Source organism: Eufriesea mexicana, unplaced genomic scaffold, assembly GCF_001483705.2.
Source record: "Eufriesea mexicana isolate 0111107269 unplaced genomic scaffold, ASM148370v2 scaffold812, whole genome shotgun sequence".
Taxonomy (NCBI): Eukaryota; Metazoa; Arthropoda; class Insecta; order Hymenoptera; family Apidae; genus Eufriesea; species Eufriesea mexicana.
Window position 1 is genome coordinate 557,540 of NW_016909009.1, and position 13,322 is coordinate 570,861.

Sequence of the window (13,322 nt, forward strand, 5' to 3'; positions counted from 1 at the left end):
GAAGAGTTGGTGATCCATGGTGCAATTATATAAGCCGTTAGTATAAATTGAAATTCGTGGACTAAAAAAAATTGCGAACCGTTCGTAGATTCGTACGGCATTATTAATTTACAGATGACGGATAGTCTGGAGAAATTTTAGGAAACGTGAAAGACGACGTCGCTAAGCGTGGAATATCGTTTTAGCGAAAGAACCACCTTGCTCGCGGTTGAATCGAAATCGCTACACTGCTCGTCACCAGGCAATATCTCAATAAGCTGGAAACAGAGGCAAACAGTGCTCCATTGAACTATTATTCCGAAACACTATATTTCCTTTCCCGTTCCCCGAAAGCATTCAGAACGGGCTGTGGAACAAGGATTAAGAATAGCTCGACACCAGTCGGCTCGGCTCGAATGTGTTATCAGCACGGCACATTGTGCCGGAAGACAAAAATCTCGTATTCCCCGTTCCGTTTCTCTCTTTCTCGCAACCGTTCCTCCAAGTTCATTGTGAACCACCACGTGTCCGTATTGTTTAGTCTCTTCTTTTCCTCTCTTTTTCTCCCCGTGTGTCTCTATCTTTCTTCCTTCGCGTGCTCCGCTATACAGCAAGCAACTCTTTCCATTGTCGTTGCCTGCTGTCAGCAACAATAACGAGGAGAGTAAAAGATCCATCGGGCAACGTGAATCCCATCCTCTCTCGTTCCCGTATCTGCTTCGGTGCGCCTCGAATTTCCGCCAGTGTATCTCCTCTCTGTATCGAGAACTTTCATCCCCCTTGAGCGATTCGTTGTGTGCCCGGCCGGAACGTGCTCGTTCCTGATATTGCTGTCGGGGCTCAGCCTCTCTCCTTGGTCCCGTTTCTTGTGCTCCTTCGTCTTTTTCTTCTCCTTTGCGATTTTCCTTCTGCCTCCTCTTGTCTTTCCCCGATTACGTCACGTTTCAATGCTTCAACAGCGACCGTGTGATTTATGCGAAAAGCCTCGTTTCTTCCCGAGTTACGGAAGTTTCGTTTCGCTCTGCAGTCCTATGAGAAAACTTTAGCCGAGAGACGGGTTTTCGAAGATTAGTCTGGTTTAGGAAACCCTCGTTTAGTTCTACCAACGTTCACCTCCAGCAGATTTCGAGGCAAAGAATAAACAAGCCACGAGCACGCACTCCCAAGCTCCCTTTCTCGCCCCTTTGTTACTACGAATTAATCAATCTTCGGTCACGTGTTTCGTCAAACAGCTCTGTTCCAAGCACTCCTCTCGCCAGTTCGACGTAAATTTCATCGTTTCCTCTGGAACTGGCAATTCCACCTTGCGAACTAATAATTAGCCAGAGAGAGGAAAATCGCAAGCCGTAGCAAGAACGACGCGGGATCAAACGGCGCTGGCGTTGGCGTAACGCGCGACGCCGAAGATCGACGCGGAAAGACGGCGAGCGTCTCGACATCGGCGGCCATTGTTGGCGCGAGGCTGGAGGCCTTTGTTTCGCGGCTGCAACCGCGGGTGCGGACTTCGCGCGACGCCGCGCGTCGTTTTCTCGTTTGAGCCAGGCCTCCGTTTCCAGGATGCCGGGGCTTCGCGCTTTGTCTGCACAGCCGTAGCCAGCACCCCGACAACAAGTGGTAATTAATTCTCGGTGAAACAATCGGCTCGCTACCGTTGAAGGAACAACCAAAGCGCCAAACAGAGGGCGACGGCGCGGGGTGCAGGCTGTTGCAAGCGTTTCGCCGCGAAAACATCGGTTGTTTCGGGCAAACGACCGCCCGCTCTTTGCCACCGTTTTACCCGCGAGCTCGTAAAACAGTTCAAACGCGAAAATCGGCCGTTTGAAACGCGCCAGCGCCGTTGTTTCGCACGCCAGACGGTGTCTGCGATTTTTGATCGGGCCAGCGTGCGGATGGAACGGCGAAAACAGGGTGGAGAGACGGGAGAAAGTTTTCGCTCGCGGGTGTGGATTTTGCGTGCAGTTGATCTGCAGTATTTTTGCGGACATTCAGAGATTTCGAGAGTAGACTAGCGCGCGAGGAGTTGCGGGAAAAGTCGATAGCAGCGATGGGATTTTCAGCGACGCCGGTGCTAGCAGGTGTTAAAATTTATCTGAACGCTTATATCGAGACGATGATTACGCTTGTAAAATTCTGTCCTGTTGTTGTAACACTAGCAAAACGAATCATTCCAACGTCATTGCGCGAAAAAGACACGCAAGCTCGGTTCAACCGACGATCCGCGAAGGGCTTAGAACGCGCGGGTATTGGAATTAGAAAATATAGGTTGTTTAAATAAAGAACAGGGGTGGCGGGAATGGAACTTCTTCCGGTGTTGCTTGAGAATACTTTATCGAGCGAGGTTTCGTGTCGAGGTCCAGTTAAGCGGGTATTTACAGACCGTCGATCGAACATGGACACGATAAACGCGTTTCAATGTCCGAAACAAGCAGGTTCATGCTCCAATGGATCCACTGTATCCAATGGATGGTTTCGCAAAACACTGACTAAGAGTTTCTTCGCTTCGAGTTTCCATTCGGAGCCGTTGCTATCACTCCAGTTGCGTGACTTGGACGTCGATGAAATTCGCGATAAAAAGGGGTGTCGCGATCTCCGACCATTATTTATCCGCGGGTATGGTCGCGACTAGGCTGTTGTTCACCTTTCGACCACCGTGTCTCGTAACTACGACAACGTCCTTACGCGAACTTTCCCTTCGCTCGAGCCACTTGGAAACTAGCCGCGAACGATCGTTTTCGACGGAACAAAGAAAAGAAAAAAGAAAATGGAAGAGTTTCCGGGAAAAAATGGAAACGCAATTTTCCACGCGGCCAATCGCGAACAAGGCGGATTTAAATGAGGCACGATTACCGGCTCGTCGATAATTCAGCCATAACGGCTGGTTCTGCCGCCGGTGGCACACAACACGGCCGTTTCATCGGGTAAACACACCGTCCGAATGCCTTTTATACTCATTGATCGGACGCGTTATCCAAGTGCCTATCGCTCGTTTACAAACTGCTTTATACGAACCGCAAACACAAGCTCGCGAGAGGGAACCAGCGACGCGGCTCTCCTTCAAAATTATTCGCCACAGCTTTCATCTGCTCCTTTTTTCCCCCCTTTATTCTATCCAGGTGTCGATCAGAAACTATTCGTTTGCGAATAAAATCTGCTTGGAATTAAAATTTCTTAAATTCCCGTGTATTCATTGCCCGTTGCGTGTCTTCTTTCGGATCACGTAGGTCGCGGATATATTTACGAAATCGTGTTTCTCGCGTAGCGAAAAAGAATGTTTTCGCGATTACTCACTTGCTTGAATTTTCCGCCGATGAGGTGCGGAAAGGTAAACATTCGATGACGCTGGTGTCAAGAGTTCAGGTGACACGGATCTCCTCGGGACGAAAAATATCGTTTCCGTAATAATACCGATAGAAATTAGGTAAAATTCCTTTTAGCCGGTGTCACTCTGGATTGCAAATAATTTAAAAGTCGCGCGTGTTCGTATTTTTGTAAAACACCGATTTTATTTTGATACCTCCAAGGACCAGGAAAAAATTGAACTTGAAAATCCAAGCTACTAGAAAAGTTTTCCAATGAAAATTTTCGAGCCCAGGTTCCCTTTGAGCTCGTACAGCAGTATTTCAACGGTTCAATTTTTTGTTGTGGCTCTCTGATAATTTTACCCCGGCACTCGATGGAACTTGAAGTAGTTGAACGTTCGAGCTCGTTAATCCGTCGATTCTAATTATCGAAACGACGCATTGTTCCAGGTGCGGAATGGAAACTCCTGACGGAGGACGAGAAGCGACCCTTCATCGACCAGGCGAAAAGGTTACGGGCGCAGCACATGAAGGAACACCCCGATTACAAGTACAGACCAAGAAGAAAGCCGAAAACCCTGCGGAAGGAGGGTTATCCTTACAGTATTCCGTACCCCAGCGTGCCCATGGATGCGTTTCGAGCTGGTAAGTCCATCTTCTTCATCCAATTTAATTTCAATATCTCCACTATGACGAAACAGAAACGCGAACCTTGATATCGAAAAGGGAAAAAGAATTAGAATTTCACTGCGTAAAAAATTCGAAGGAAACCTCTAAGCCTCTGTTATTTGGAATAAAAATCGCGATACTTGAACCCTCGACGACGCCTTTCGATCCACACCAAGTAACGGAGGAAAGAAGAAAGTAGTAAAAAGAAACTTGCACGATTGCACGCAATTATCCGTCTGAAAACGCTGCATCGCGATAGCGACGGGAACAATGCAATTACGATGGCCAGAGACAAGACCGGATCGATCCCCGCGAAATCTCGCGATTCGAAGGTGTGTTGCGGCCGAGTACAATGGAGGAAGAACAGTTGGTCTGTTAGGGCTTTGATATTCTTATCTTTTCGGCTCGCGTTTCAGCCGCATTGTTGCTGGCGATGCCCCCGGGTTCCGTGGTCGGAAGTCTTATAATGGCGATTTCTTCGAGGTTCGACCGACCCTCGTTTCCTCCGCGCCATTTTCTCCAGCGGCTCGCTAATGGTTCACGCGTTGCCCGCTTTTAGCCTCAAAGACGCGCTCTCCCTTCGCCGGCCATCGCCGTTTATTATCAACGAATGCCAACGATGCACTTGCGCAAACAGCCGAATGAGATCGACACTCGCGGCTACGCCGTTCGTCGCGCCTTGTCTGGTCCAGTTCTCCTGGTCCAAGTATCGCTCTGTTGCTAGTACCCTTTCGTCGTACTTTTTGTCCCGGAGCTGGGGTATAATGAAGCGCGTAATTATCCGTCGAGAGGAGAGGAAGTCAGTACACGGGTCGGGTAGAGTGGAGGTCGAGCCGAGGATGGAATCGGGCTAGGTAGAGCAGGGCTGATCGTAACGATGACGGTGATTTGTTTGTTCCGTGTCTCGTTTAAGGAAGAATCATCGCAAGAGATAAGTTTATCAGCCAGGTTTAATGGCAGAATGCATAAACTCGTCGAAATCTTCGCTTCAAGATTAATACGTTTCGTTCTGTTTATACACAACTTCCGAATGCGAGCTATGACGTACAGTGGGGAACTTCGCCAAAATATGAAGACATTTTTCCATTTGCACAAATATCGGTATCTTTGAACTTTGGATTTTCTCTCAGTTTCGAATCATTTTCCAAAGTTTCTTCTTTGATATTAATCCTCTTGAATATTATGCAAAATATTCGAATTTTCAAATAAAAATAAATAGAATCGAAAAAATAAAAACAATTAAAATGCGATAAAAAAATAATTGAGCTCTCCCAAAAAATTATTAAATTATTTTAAGGGGTGTGGTGTGAGTGGAGTGGACAGTGGTTGTAGACTAGCCAATAGTCTAGCAAATGACTACTGCCCCCCACCCCCTTCCTTCCCCACCACCCACAAAGAAAATTTTAATGTTACACTTCCAAAGTCAAGCCGACAAATGACTCCAGCACCGGCGCGACGCCCTTTATATAGCCACCGATCGGCCGAGCCCCCCACTCCGATCAGAAATTTTTGAACTTCGCCGATTCTATTAATTATTAATTTTCCGCTCTCATAGCCAATAATTTATTAATTTTTTCACTTTTATCAGAAATATAGATGGCAAACAATTTGTTAATAACAATATTAATTTGTTATTAACAATAAGTGTAATATTTTATAAACATTTTTGCAAATTATATGTACATTTTAACACAAGTACGTTTCAAGTTCAAGTAATAGCCAATAGTTTATTAATTTTTTCACTTTTTTTTATAAATTTATGTCGCAAACAATTTATTATTATCGATAAATATGACAATTTATAATCTTTCCATAAATTATAACTATATTTATGCTTTCAAAATACAAATATCCGTAATGCACTTATATCGAGTATCTTTACTATCTTTTGACTATGAGAGTGTATACCTGAGAGAAAGATTAGGTCATTTGGCGATCATCGGTTGCTGCCGTCCATTTCTCGAGTAGCATACACCGTACAAGCTTCGGATACTCTTTGGACACATGCAAGTCCCAAGATGTATCCACCGATCCGAGTTCACCCCGTGCTTTGACCGGTTTCTCTGCCAGGCGACAATGGCGCAAAACTCCGTTCAATCACGAGATCGGCATCTGTCGATTCCGATCGGCCTGCCTTATCTCCGTCCGCGTCGTAGAAGCGTCCCCGCGAGATCGTCGGCGAACAGATGTTCGATGAATCGCGACCGCGTACACACGGGGCCCAACCCCCCTCGGCTCGGCTCGGGTTTACACAGATTTGTTTGACGTCCCGGCCTCTCCATTGTACCCATTGTTTCCCACCTCATAGCGGATTACGTAATTTCGAATTTCTACGCGGCGAGTCAAAGAAAAACGGGATTCGGCCGCGGAACAATCGAGCGTGAAATTATGATCGTGAATGGCAGCGGCGGCGGGGGCGAACGAATCGCTCGATGCACGAAATTTCCATTTAGCTGTCGCCCGGGACAACGAACGGTTCGCGCGAGAATCGATGCTGCCGGCCGTCCATTTTCACTTCCACGGGGATACCGTCGGGATCCGCGAATGCTCGATCCTCCGATCCTGCTTCCTTAGACCAACGATTATGGAACAAGTTCGAAGAATTTTGCAGCTGCGAAAATATCCGAGTAAAAATTATCTCAGACGTTCTCCTTGGTGACCAATTCTCACGTATCTACTTTGAGAGTCGTCCAAGTGACTTTTACGTAACACTCAACTCAGAGATAATTATACCCGAGTGTGCTTCGTTGATAAAAATCGAGGAATCGACTGATCGGACAAACAGACGGCGGGCACATCGCTATTGCTTTGAAGCAAGAACGATCGCGGAGGAAGCCGTTCGCACGGACGCAGGTAGACTCGAAATACCGTGCAAAAGGCTGATCTTCGGGGGAAAAATTAATAATAATAATAAGAAGAAATAAAAAGGGGAAGGAGCGGAGAAATAAGTTAAGTAGTCACGCGACGGCCCCCGCGTTTATTTTCGAAAACACGGGTCAAAAGTTGGCGCGGGTATCTCGAGGATCTTTGGCCTCGGAGGGTACGGAATAAATCGTCGAATAATTCCCTTCGGCGCGGAAGGACCGTGAGTCCCCGCGAACGATTCATTGGCTTTATACACGCGAGAGCATAAACATGTCGCTGGCTCATTATTTATCGAATTGTCTTAGCCCCTGTGCGTACGATTACGCCCCGAGTCGTTCGACGGAAGCACGTGACTACGCTGGTAGGATTATAAATCCTGCGCGATACTTTCCAGGAAAATTCCCGCTCGATCGCTCGCGAGATTTCAACAATTTACGCGTTTTATTACCCTATAATCCTGGTCGATTTTAATTGCCGATTTTGTATAATTTTATTCTACACGCTTCCTCGAGTCGAAGATTTGGCTCTATGAATACGATTACTCGAAGAAATTGGCGTTTCATTTTTTGGGTAACTAAGCAGTGAGATATCTTAACGGGAAAAGAAAAAGAAGAAAATTTGTACGATTATAAATTAAACTTAATTTTAAAAATATTTCGATGTCTTTGGAAATAATATCGCAAATCTGCCAATTATAACAAATAAAACTCCGTTGGTTTATTTTTCCACGTAAACTTTGGTACTTTGTATTAGAATTGGATAGCAAAGCATCACAGGGTCGTACGAATTTAGGAAATCACGTATTTATTCTTCAGATGGACAAGCGTACACCGCGATGTCGTAAAATTTGCATAAATTCCCCCAAAATGTAATCGCGAATTCCACATCGCGATCCAATTTTCATCAACTCCCTCTCATCTTCCCGAATCGTATAATTGTTACGTTTTCCGTCCTATTTTCGTCTCAATCTTATTTATCTTATCTATCGTTTAAATGGCGCTGCAGCAGTATTTCATAGCCAACGCGGTTCTCGGATTTTAAACGCTTCGCGACTTGAATAGATAATTTTACATTTTTGTCGATATCGCTGGACTGTTGAAAAAAGTAGAGCGAATTTCCGGCTAGAGAGAGGTTCTCCCTTAACTCACGACCTTAAGTCCCGGCTCGCTATCTGCGCGAGCGGAAACCCTGGCCAGACATTCCAGCCTAAGCCGATAATTTATCCCAGCCACCCACGCACTTGTCTTATGCGCGTGCCACCGTGCAGGGACGTGTTCGCCAACAGCCCACGGAGGTTAAAAAGAGGACGAGGAAAAAGTACCCGTGCGATACTAGCGGAACAGAAGGAGAGAAAAAGGAAGCGGATCGGTAGCTTTTACCGGTCGCCTTTACGATCTTGCTCTGTGTCTCCTCCAACTGGAAAAATTCGATCGCCTTTTGACGTCACTTGACAATAACCTGGACATCGGTTCACGGAAAATTGCACGATTCCGGAAATATTTCGTGCAAATTGTGTACCCTTCGAAGTAAATTCGACGAATCTTTAGCGACAAGATCCGGCGGATTTAGATCGCTAAAAATATCGCGTAATTAATACTAAAAATACCAAAAACGTCGGTACGACTTAATTCAGACTTGTCAGAAAGATATACAGATTGTTAGCGAAGCTAATACCGATTATGGCTCGGATGGAAATTATCCGTACTCTTTATTTCCGTTAAGCCGCCGTAATTATTATCTGTGTATATTATATCCGAGTAATGTATACACACCACAGGTGGGTAGTTCCATCGAGCAATTTTTATCGCTCATTAACATTCGACTTTCATTCATATCTAATTCGAATATCAAAAGAGAAACCGATTATTACCTTTGCACCTTTACGCTACGCGAGATAATACGCTTTAACAAACTCTTCCTTCCGTCTGATATATTATTCGTCGGCGATACGAAGAAGATTCAAGAACTGATACGCAAATCGTGTCATTTCGAAATTGCCCATAATCGCGTAAAATATCGAGCGACTGCATTTAAGAATAACGCGTTTGAAAATGATAGTTGCGCATTTTGCTTCTCTGGATTTTCGAAAAATCGCTGCCGCGAGACACCGGTGCGCGATTTAAGAAAAAGGCTGGTTGGGATAAGGGTGGGGTAGGGGGTAAAGAAGGGAGTAAAAAGATAAGGGAGACGCGCGGTACGGCCGATAAATCGGGGATTACCGATCGCGATTCGAGTTGTCGCGTGGGCGGCGGGATAAATTCCGGCCTTAATCGGGCCGTTGCCATTGCGGGAATTAATAATTTTGTTCGGTTATGCCACAAGATCACCGGCGGAAGGGGACGTGAATGAAACGGGGGGATCTCGTTCCCTCCGGGGACCGTTGGACGCGTTCGCACAAACGCGAAACAAGTTACGAGTCGCCTCGGGCTGGCGATTCGAGAGGTGCTTTTATAGAATCGCGATAAAACGACGATTCCGAGTATTTATTTCAAAACGATCGGCGCCAACGCGCGGGGACTAATAATGATTAGTCGGCCGAGCGAACCAACGGCTCGACGAATGGCTGAACGCGCAGCCGTGCGACTTTTCCCTTTTTCCCCCAGCGAAACCAAGGCTTAGAATAAATAACGAAATTAATGGGCGAATATAAAAGTCCAGGGAAATATCTTGCGGTGTAAATATCAATTAGCGACTCCTTGTTTCGCGATAAAAAGCGGAAGGATGCCTCGCGGAGCGCGTTCCTCGTGTGTCTGCCGTGTAGAAGACTCGGGTCCGTGTTACCGGTATTTAACGGCGGACAAATGTACGTTTGAAAGTCGTCGAGTAATTAAATTAACGAATATTCCCGAATTCCATATTGTCGAATCCATAAATCCATTCTTTTAGCACGATTACAAATGCGGTAAATAATTATTACCGCAAGTACAATGTATAATATGCCGATTCGCTGCGAACGGATAAACTGCGAAATTGGTTTTAGGCTTGCACGGGATAGAAATAATACGACTTTATGCTTATTTAATACGTATTTGCTTGTCACTTTTGGGTACAGAACTGAATAGGATATTTAAGGCGAACCGGTGTTTATATACTATACGTGTAACTATATGTACGTGCGTATTGTGTACGTCTAATCCATGTAATTAGGGTATTCTGCTCTTCTAGCAGATGTCGGCATTGTTATATCTCTTACGTAAACAGATGTAATACGGGGAACCCGCGTGTACAGTCGTACAGTGATTAGGAAGCAGATATAGACTCGTTTTATACGCTAAATATAACCTTACTCGAAGATTCGAAGAATCTCTTTACTAGCACATGGATACTACAAAGTCGTAAATAAAGCTTCAAATTATTTTCTTTTCCTTTTAATCTCGTATCAAACAGATTCAACGCCTCATCCTATGCCTACTAGTATATCGTAGCACGTCGCACATATTAAGTTACGGTAATTTCACGTAATTTCGTATGACCGTTCGTATTTCGTTGGACCGAAAATGTTGTTCGAAGGATCATTCTCGTCATCCCCAAACAATCGTAAATCCTGGATTATCAGCGCGATAACGCACGTTGCCAGGAATAATGGACGGAAAGCAAAGGAAAGCACGGAGGACGCGGGATGAACGCGCTTCCAAAGACGCGAGGCGTCGATGTTCTCCAACTACCGGTGTCCTATGCCTATTCTTCCACGAATTCCATCGGCGACGACGAAGGCCGCGGAACGGTCGGTTACAAAATCGCGATTAATAATCGGCCCGTGAATTCTTCGTTGCCGGTGATAAATCTCGACGCCAATCATCCCCGAGCTTCTTTCGAGGCGGCCGGCGAGCGACGTTTCTTCGTCGTCGCGGAGGTTCACGCCGCGTCGACAATGAGCCTTCGTTGGCACAGCTATTCTTTTCGCCGCGTTTCCGTCGTTCGGCGACGATGATCGATAAGCCCCGGAGCGGGATCTCGCGCGCGGCCACCGATATTAATCTCGACGAAAACGCTCGGCCCGTTCGGTTAATCATTGGCATTGTCGATCGACGAAAGGTGAGGATCGAAGCCGATCGGTTCGTTCGATTGCCGTATTGTGGCATGCGCCGCGTGTTTCGCCGGAAAAGGGCCTTTTTGTCTCGCCGAGAGATCCCTGCCGAAGGATACCTTTCGATCCCAAACGAGCAACGAGAATTTCTTTCGTCCACGAGACGGCTGGATCGACCCTTTCCCGTTCCAATCGCGTTCCATACTTTACGAACACACGATCGAGAATCTACTTGCTTCGAAATGATACTCCAAATTTGGTTTTCCTATTTTCATTCGGTATAAAGAACGGTAGAAGTGGAAAATTACCGTTTTTGATTAAAAATTGGATACTTGGAATTGTCGCTCTGATTATTCGACTTCTCGATTTTTCTTTTAATATACGTATTACGAATTCTTTAATGTTTTCTCTCCCTCCATTTTGTTTTTAAATTTTTCTCCTTTCAGTTTCCATCTTATCTATAGATCTTTTAACCGATTGTCGTAGGTGTAGCGTTAAGCTCGCAGGAATTCGTCAGGACGTAAGCGAGTTACTTGCCTTTAATCGTATTTAAAGGCGAATGTCAACGAAAACAGCATAATGGAAACTTATGCGACTTATCCACGCGAGACTTATCCGAGTTTAATCGATGCGTGATTTACAATTCTCCCCATTTTTTACTTCCAATGTATCACGTTTAATCCTCTAATCTTCCTTAGTTTCCATACAACGAACAACGCGACATAGTACGTATTTACGGAATCACGGATTACCCGATATTCCCAACACTGTCGCCGCAATAGTCGGACCATCGAGCGATTAAGACTTATTCGAAACGCGTAACACTTTGCTCGCAGCAAATTGCGGTTACATCGACGTCGCGAGGAAATGATTCGACTTTCGAATCGGTCGATTACCGAATAAGATTTCTCACGCGCATTGAACTGTCTGTTACAGGAATGGCTGGCAGTATGGGACAAGCTGGAATGGGCTCGTACTACGGCCCCGCGGCGGCTTACGGTTCGCTCTCCGCAGCCAGCATGGCCGCGGCCGCGGCTGCGGCTGCACAGCAGTCTGCGGCCGCGATGTCCGCGGGCCTCGCAGCACCTGCTCAGGTGAGTCCATGTCTCTCGTAAACAAACGAGCGTTTCCTGCCACGGAACCAGTTTACCGTGTTCCCGTTGCTGTTTCCGTGTCAATTCCCTTATCTCGCCACAGTTCGAAGCTTACTCGAAGCGACCGTGCAATCGCCACGAGCTATCTGCAAGCCTGCGCCATCGCGATTTCCGCGTCAATTCCGACCATGCTCGAGCTGCACTTTCGTCTCCGCGCGGATGCCAGCGATGCGGAGCGATAAGAACAGAGGCACGAAGCATCGCGTCACCGTGCTACGCGTGGAATCGCAATGACGAATTGGCAGGCTGTGGCAGCGTTTAGATTTTGACCGGATTCGACACACGTTGCGACTTCTTTCGCGAAACGAGAGGCGCGTCCGCTTGCACAATCGGCGTACCGTTACGTCGTGGAAAATGGGAAAGCTAGGCAGGGTTTCTATCGTGAATGACATTTGTCGCGAGATAAAAATAGTCGATGCAACTGGTTTGCCAGTTTCTCAGGTTTAACCGCGGACTTTAAACTTCCTTCGCCACTGCGCCATTTTCCGTGCATTCAACCCTGTTTCAAGGATGTAGAAATTGCGACGGTTTTCGTAATTCGCGATACGACGTTCTAACTTCTATTGGTTCTAGCTTTCGCTTAACGAATTCACCGAACGAATGGACCGTGTCGCGGAGGGGTTGCGTGTACGCGTGTGTCACATATGCAGATCGAATCAAGGGAATTCGTCAATGTCCACGTTTTGTCGTTCGTTTATAACGGACGATTTAAAAGGTTGAAGCGAAGTAAGAGAAAATATGGTATCCAGGGATGTAATAGATTTTTCGGTGAAGAGGAAAGGAGTTCGGTTGCGCGCGAGAAGGGAAGCATCGGCGATTACGATTTGTCAGAGACGAAAAATGCGTAAGACGCGGTCGCAGGGAGCGAGCGTTATCGAGATGCCGGCGGAAAAGAGCCACCCACGCGGTTATTTCTTGCGCGTCCCTATTCAATGGAATTTGACGTCGAGAGACTCGATCGGGGAATCTCGAGATTTATCGCTGCATTCACGCGTCCCTTTCCTCGGCAAACAAGCGAAATTCTATTAATCGTTCCGGAACGTATATATCTTGTCGTTTACTTCGGATAAATTTCACGATATTCTTCGACGTTCCGCGACTTTAAAGCGTGGGCTAACTTCGATCGATAACTCGTGCGAACAATTCGAAGGAACGATTAATCTTGGCTAAACGGAATATATAGCCGAACTTTGAATGGAAAACACCAAGTCTGACGTAACGCAAGAACGAATTCGAATCAAGGGGATGTCGTCGAGAGGAGATTTAACGTGAAACAGCGAGCGAATTTTGGACTGCGTAATCCTTCGGTCTCCTAATTTCCTAGATAGG

General features: G+C 46.3%; 1 protein-coding gene across 1 annotated transcript in view; it reads left to right on the plus strand.

Moving 5' to 3' along the window:
• The window catches only part of LOC108547013 (transcription factor Sox-19b), a 29,679-nt gene that overhangs the window by 12,587 nt on the left and 3,770 nt on the right, over positions 1–13,322 (plus strand). Inside the window, exons 3-4 of the mRNA XM_017899341.1 lie at positions 3,729–3,923; positions 11,776–11,933. Coding sequence (XP_017754830.1) covers positions 3,729–3,923; positions 11,776–11,933 — 353 coding nt within the window. The remainder of the gene's footprint in view (positions 1–3,728; positions 3,924–11,775; positions 11,934–13,322) is intronic.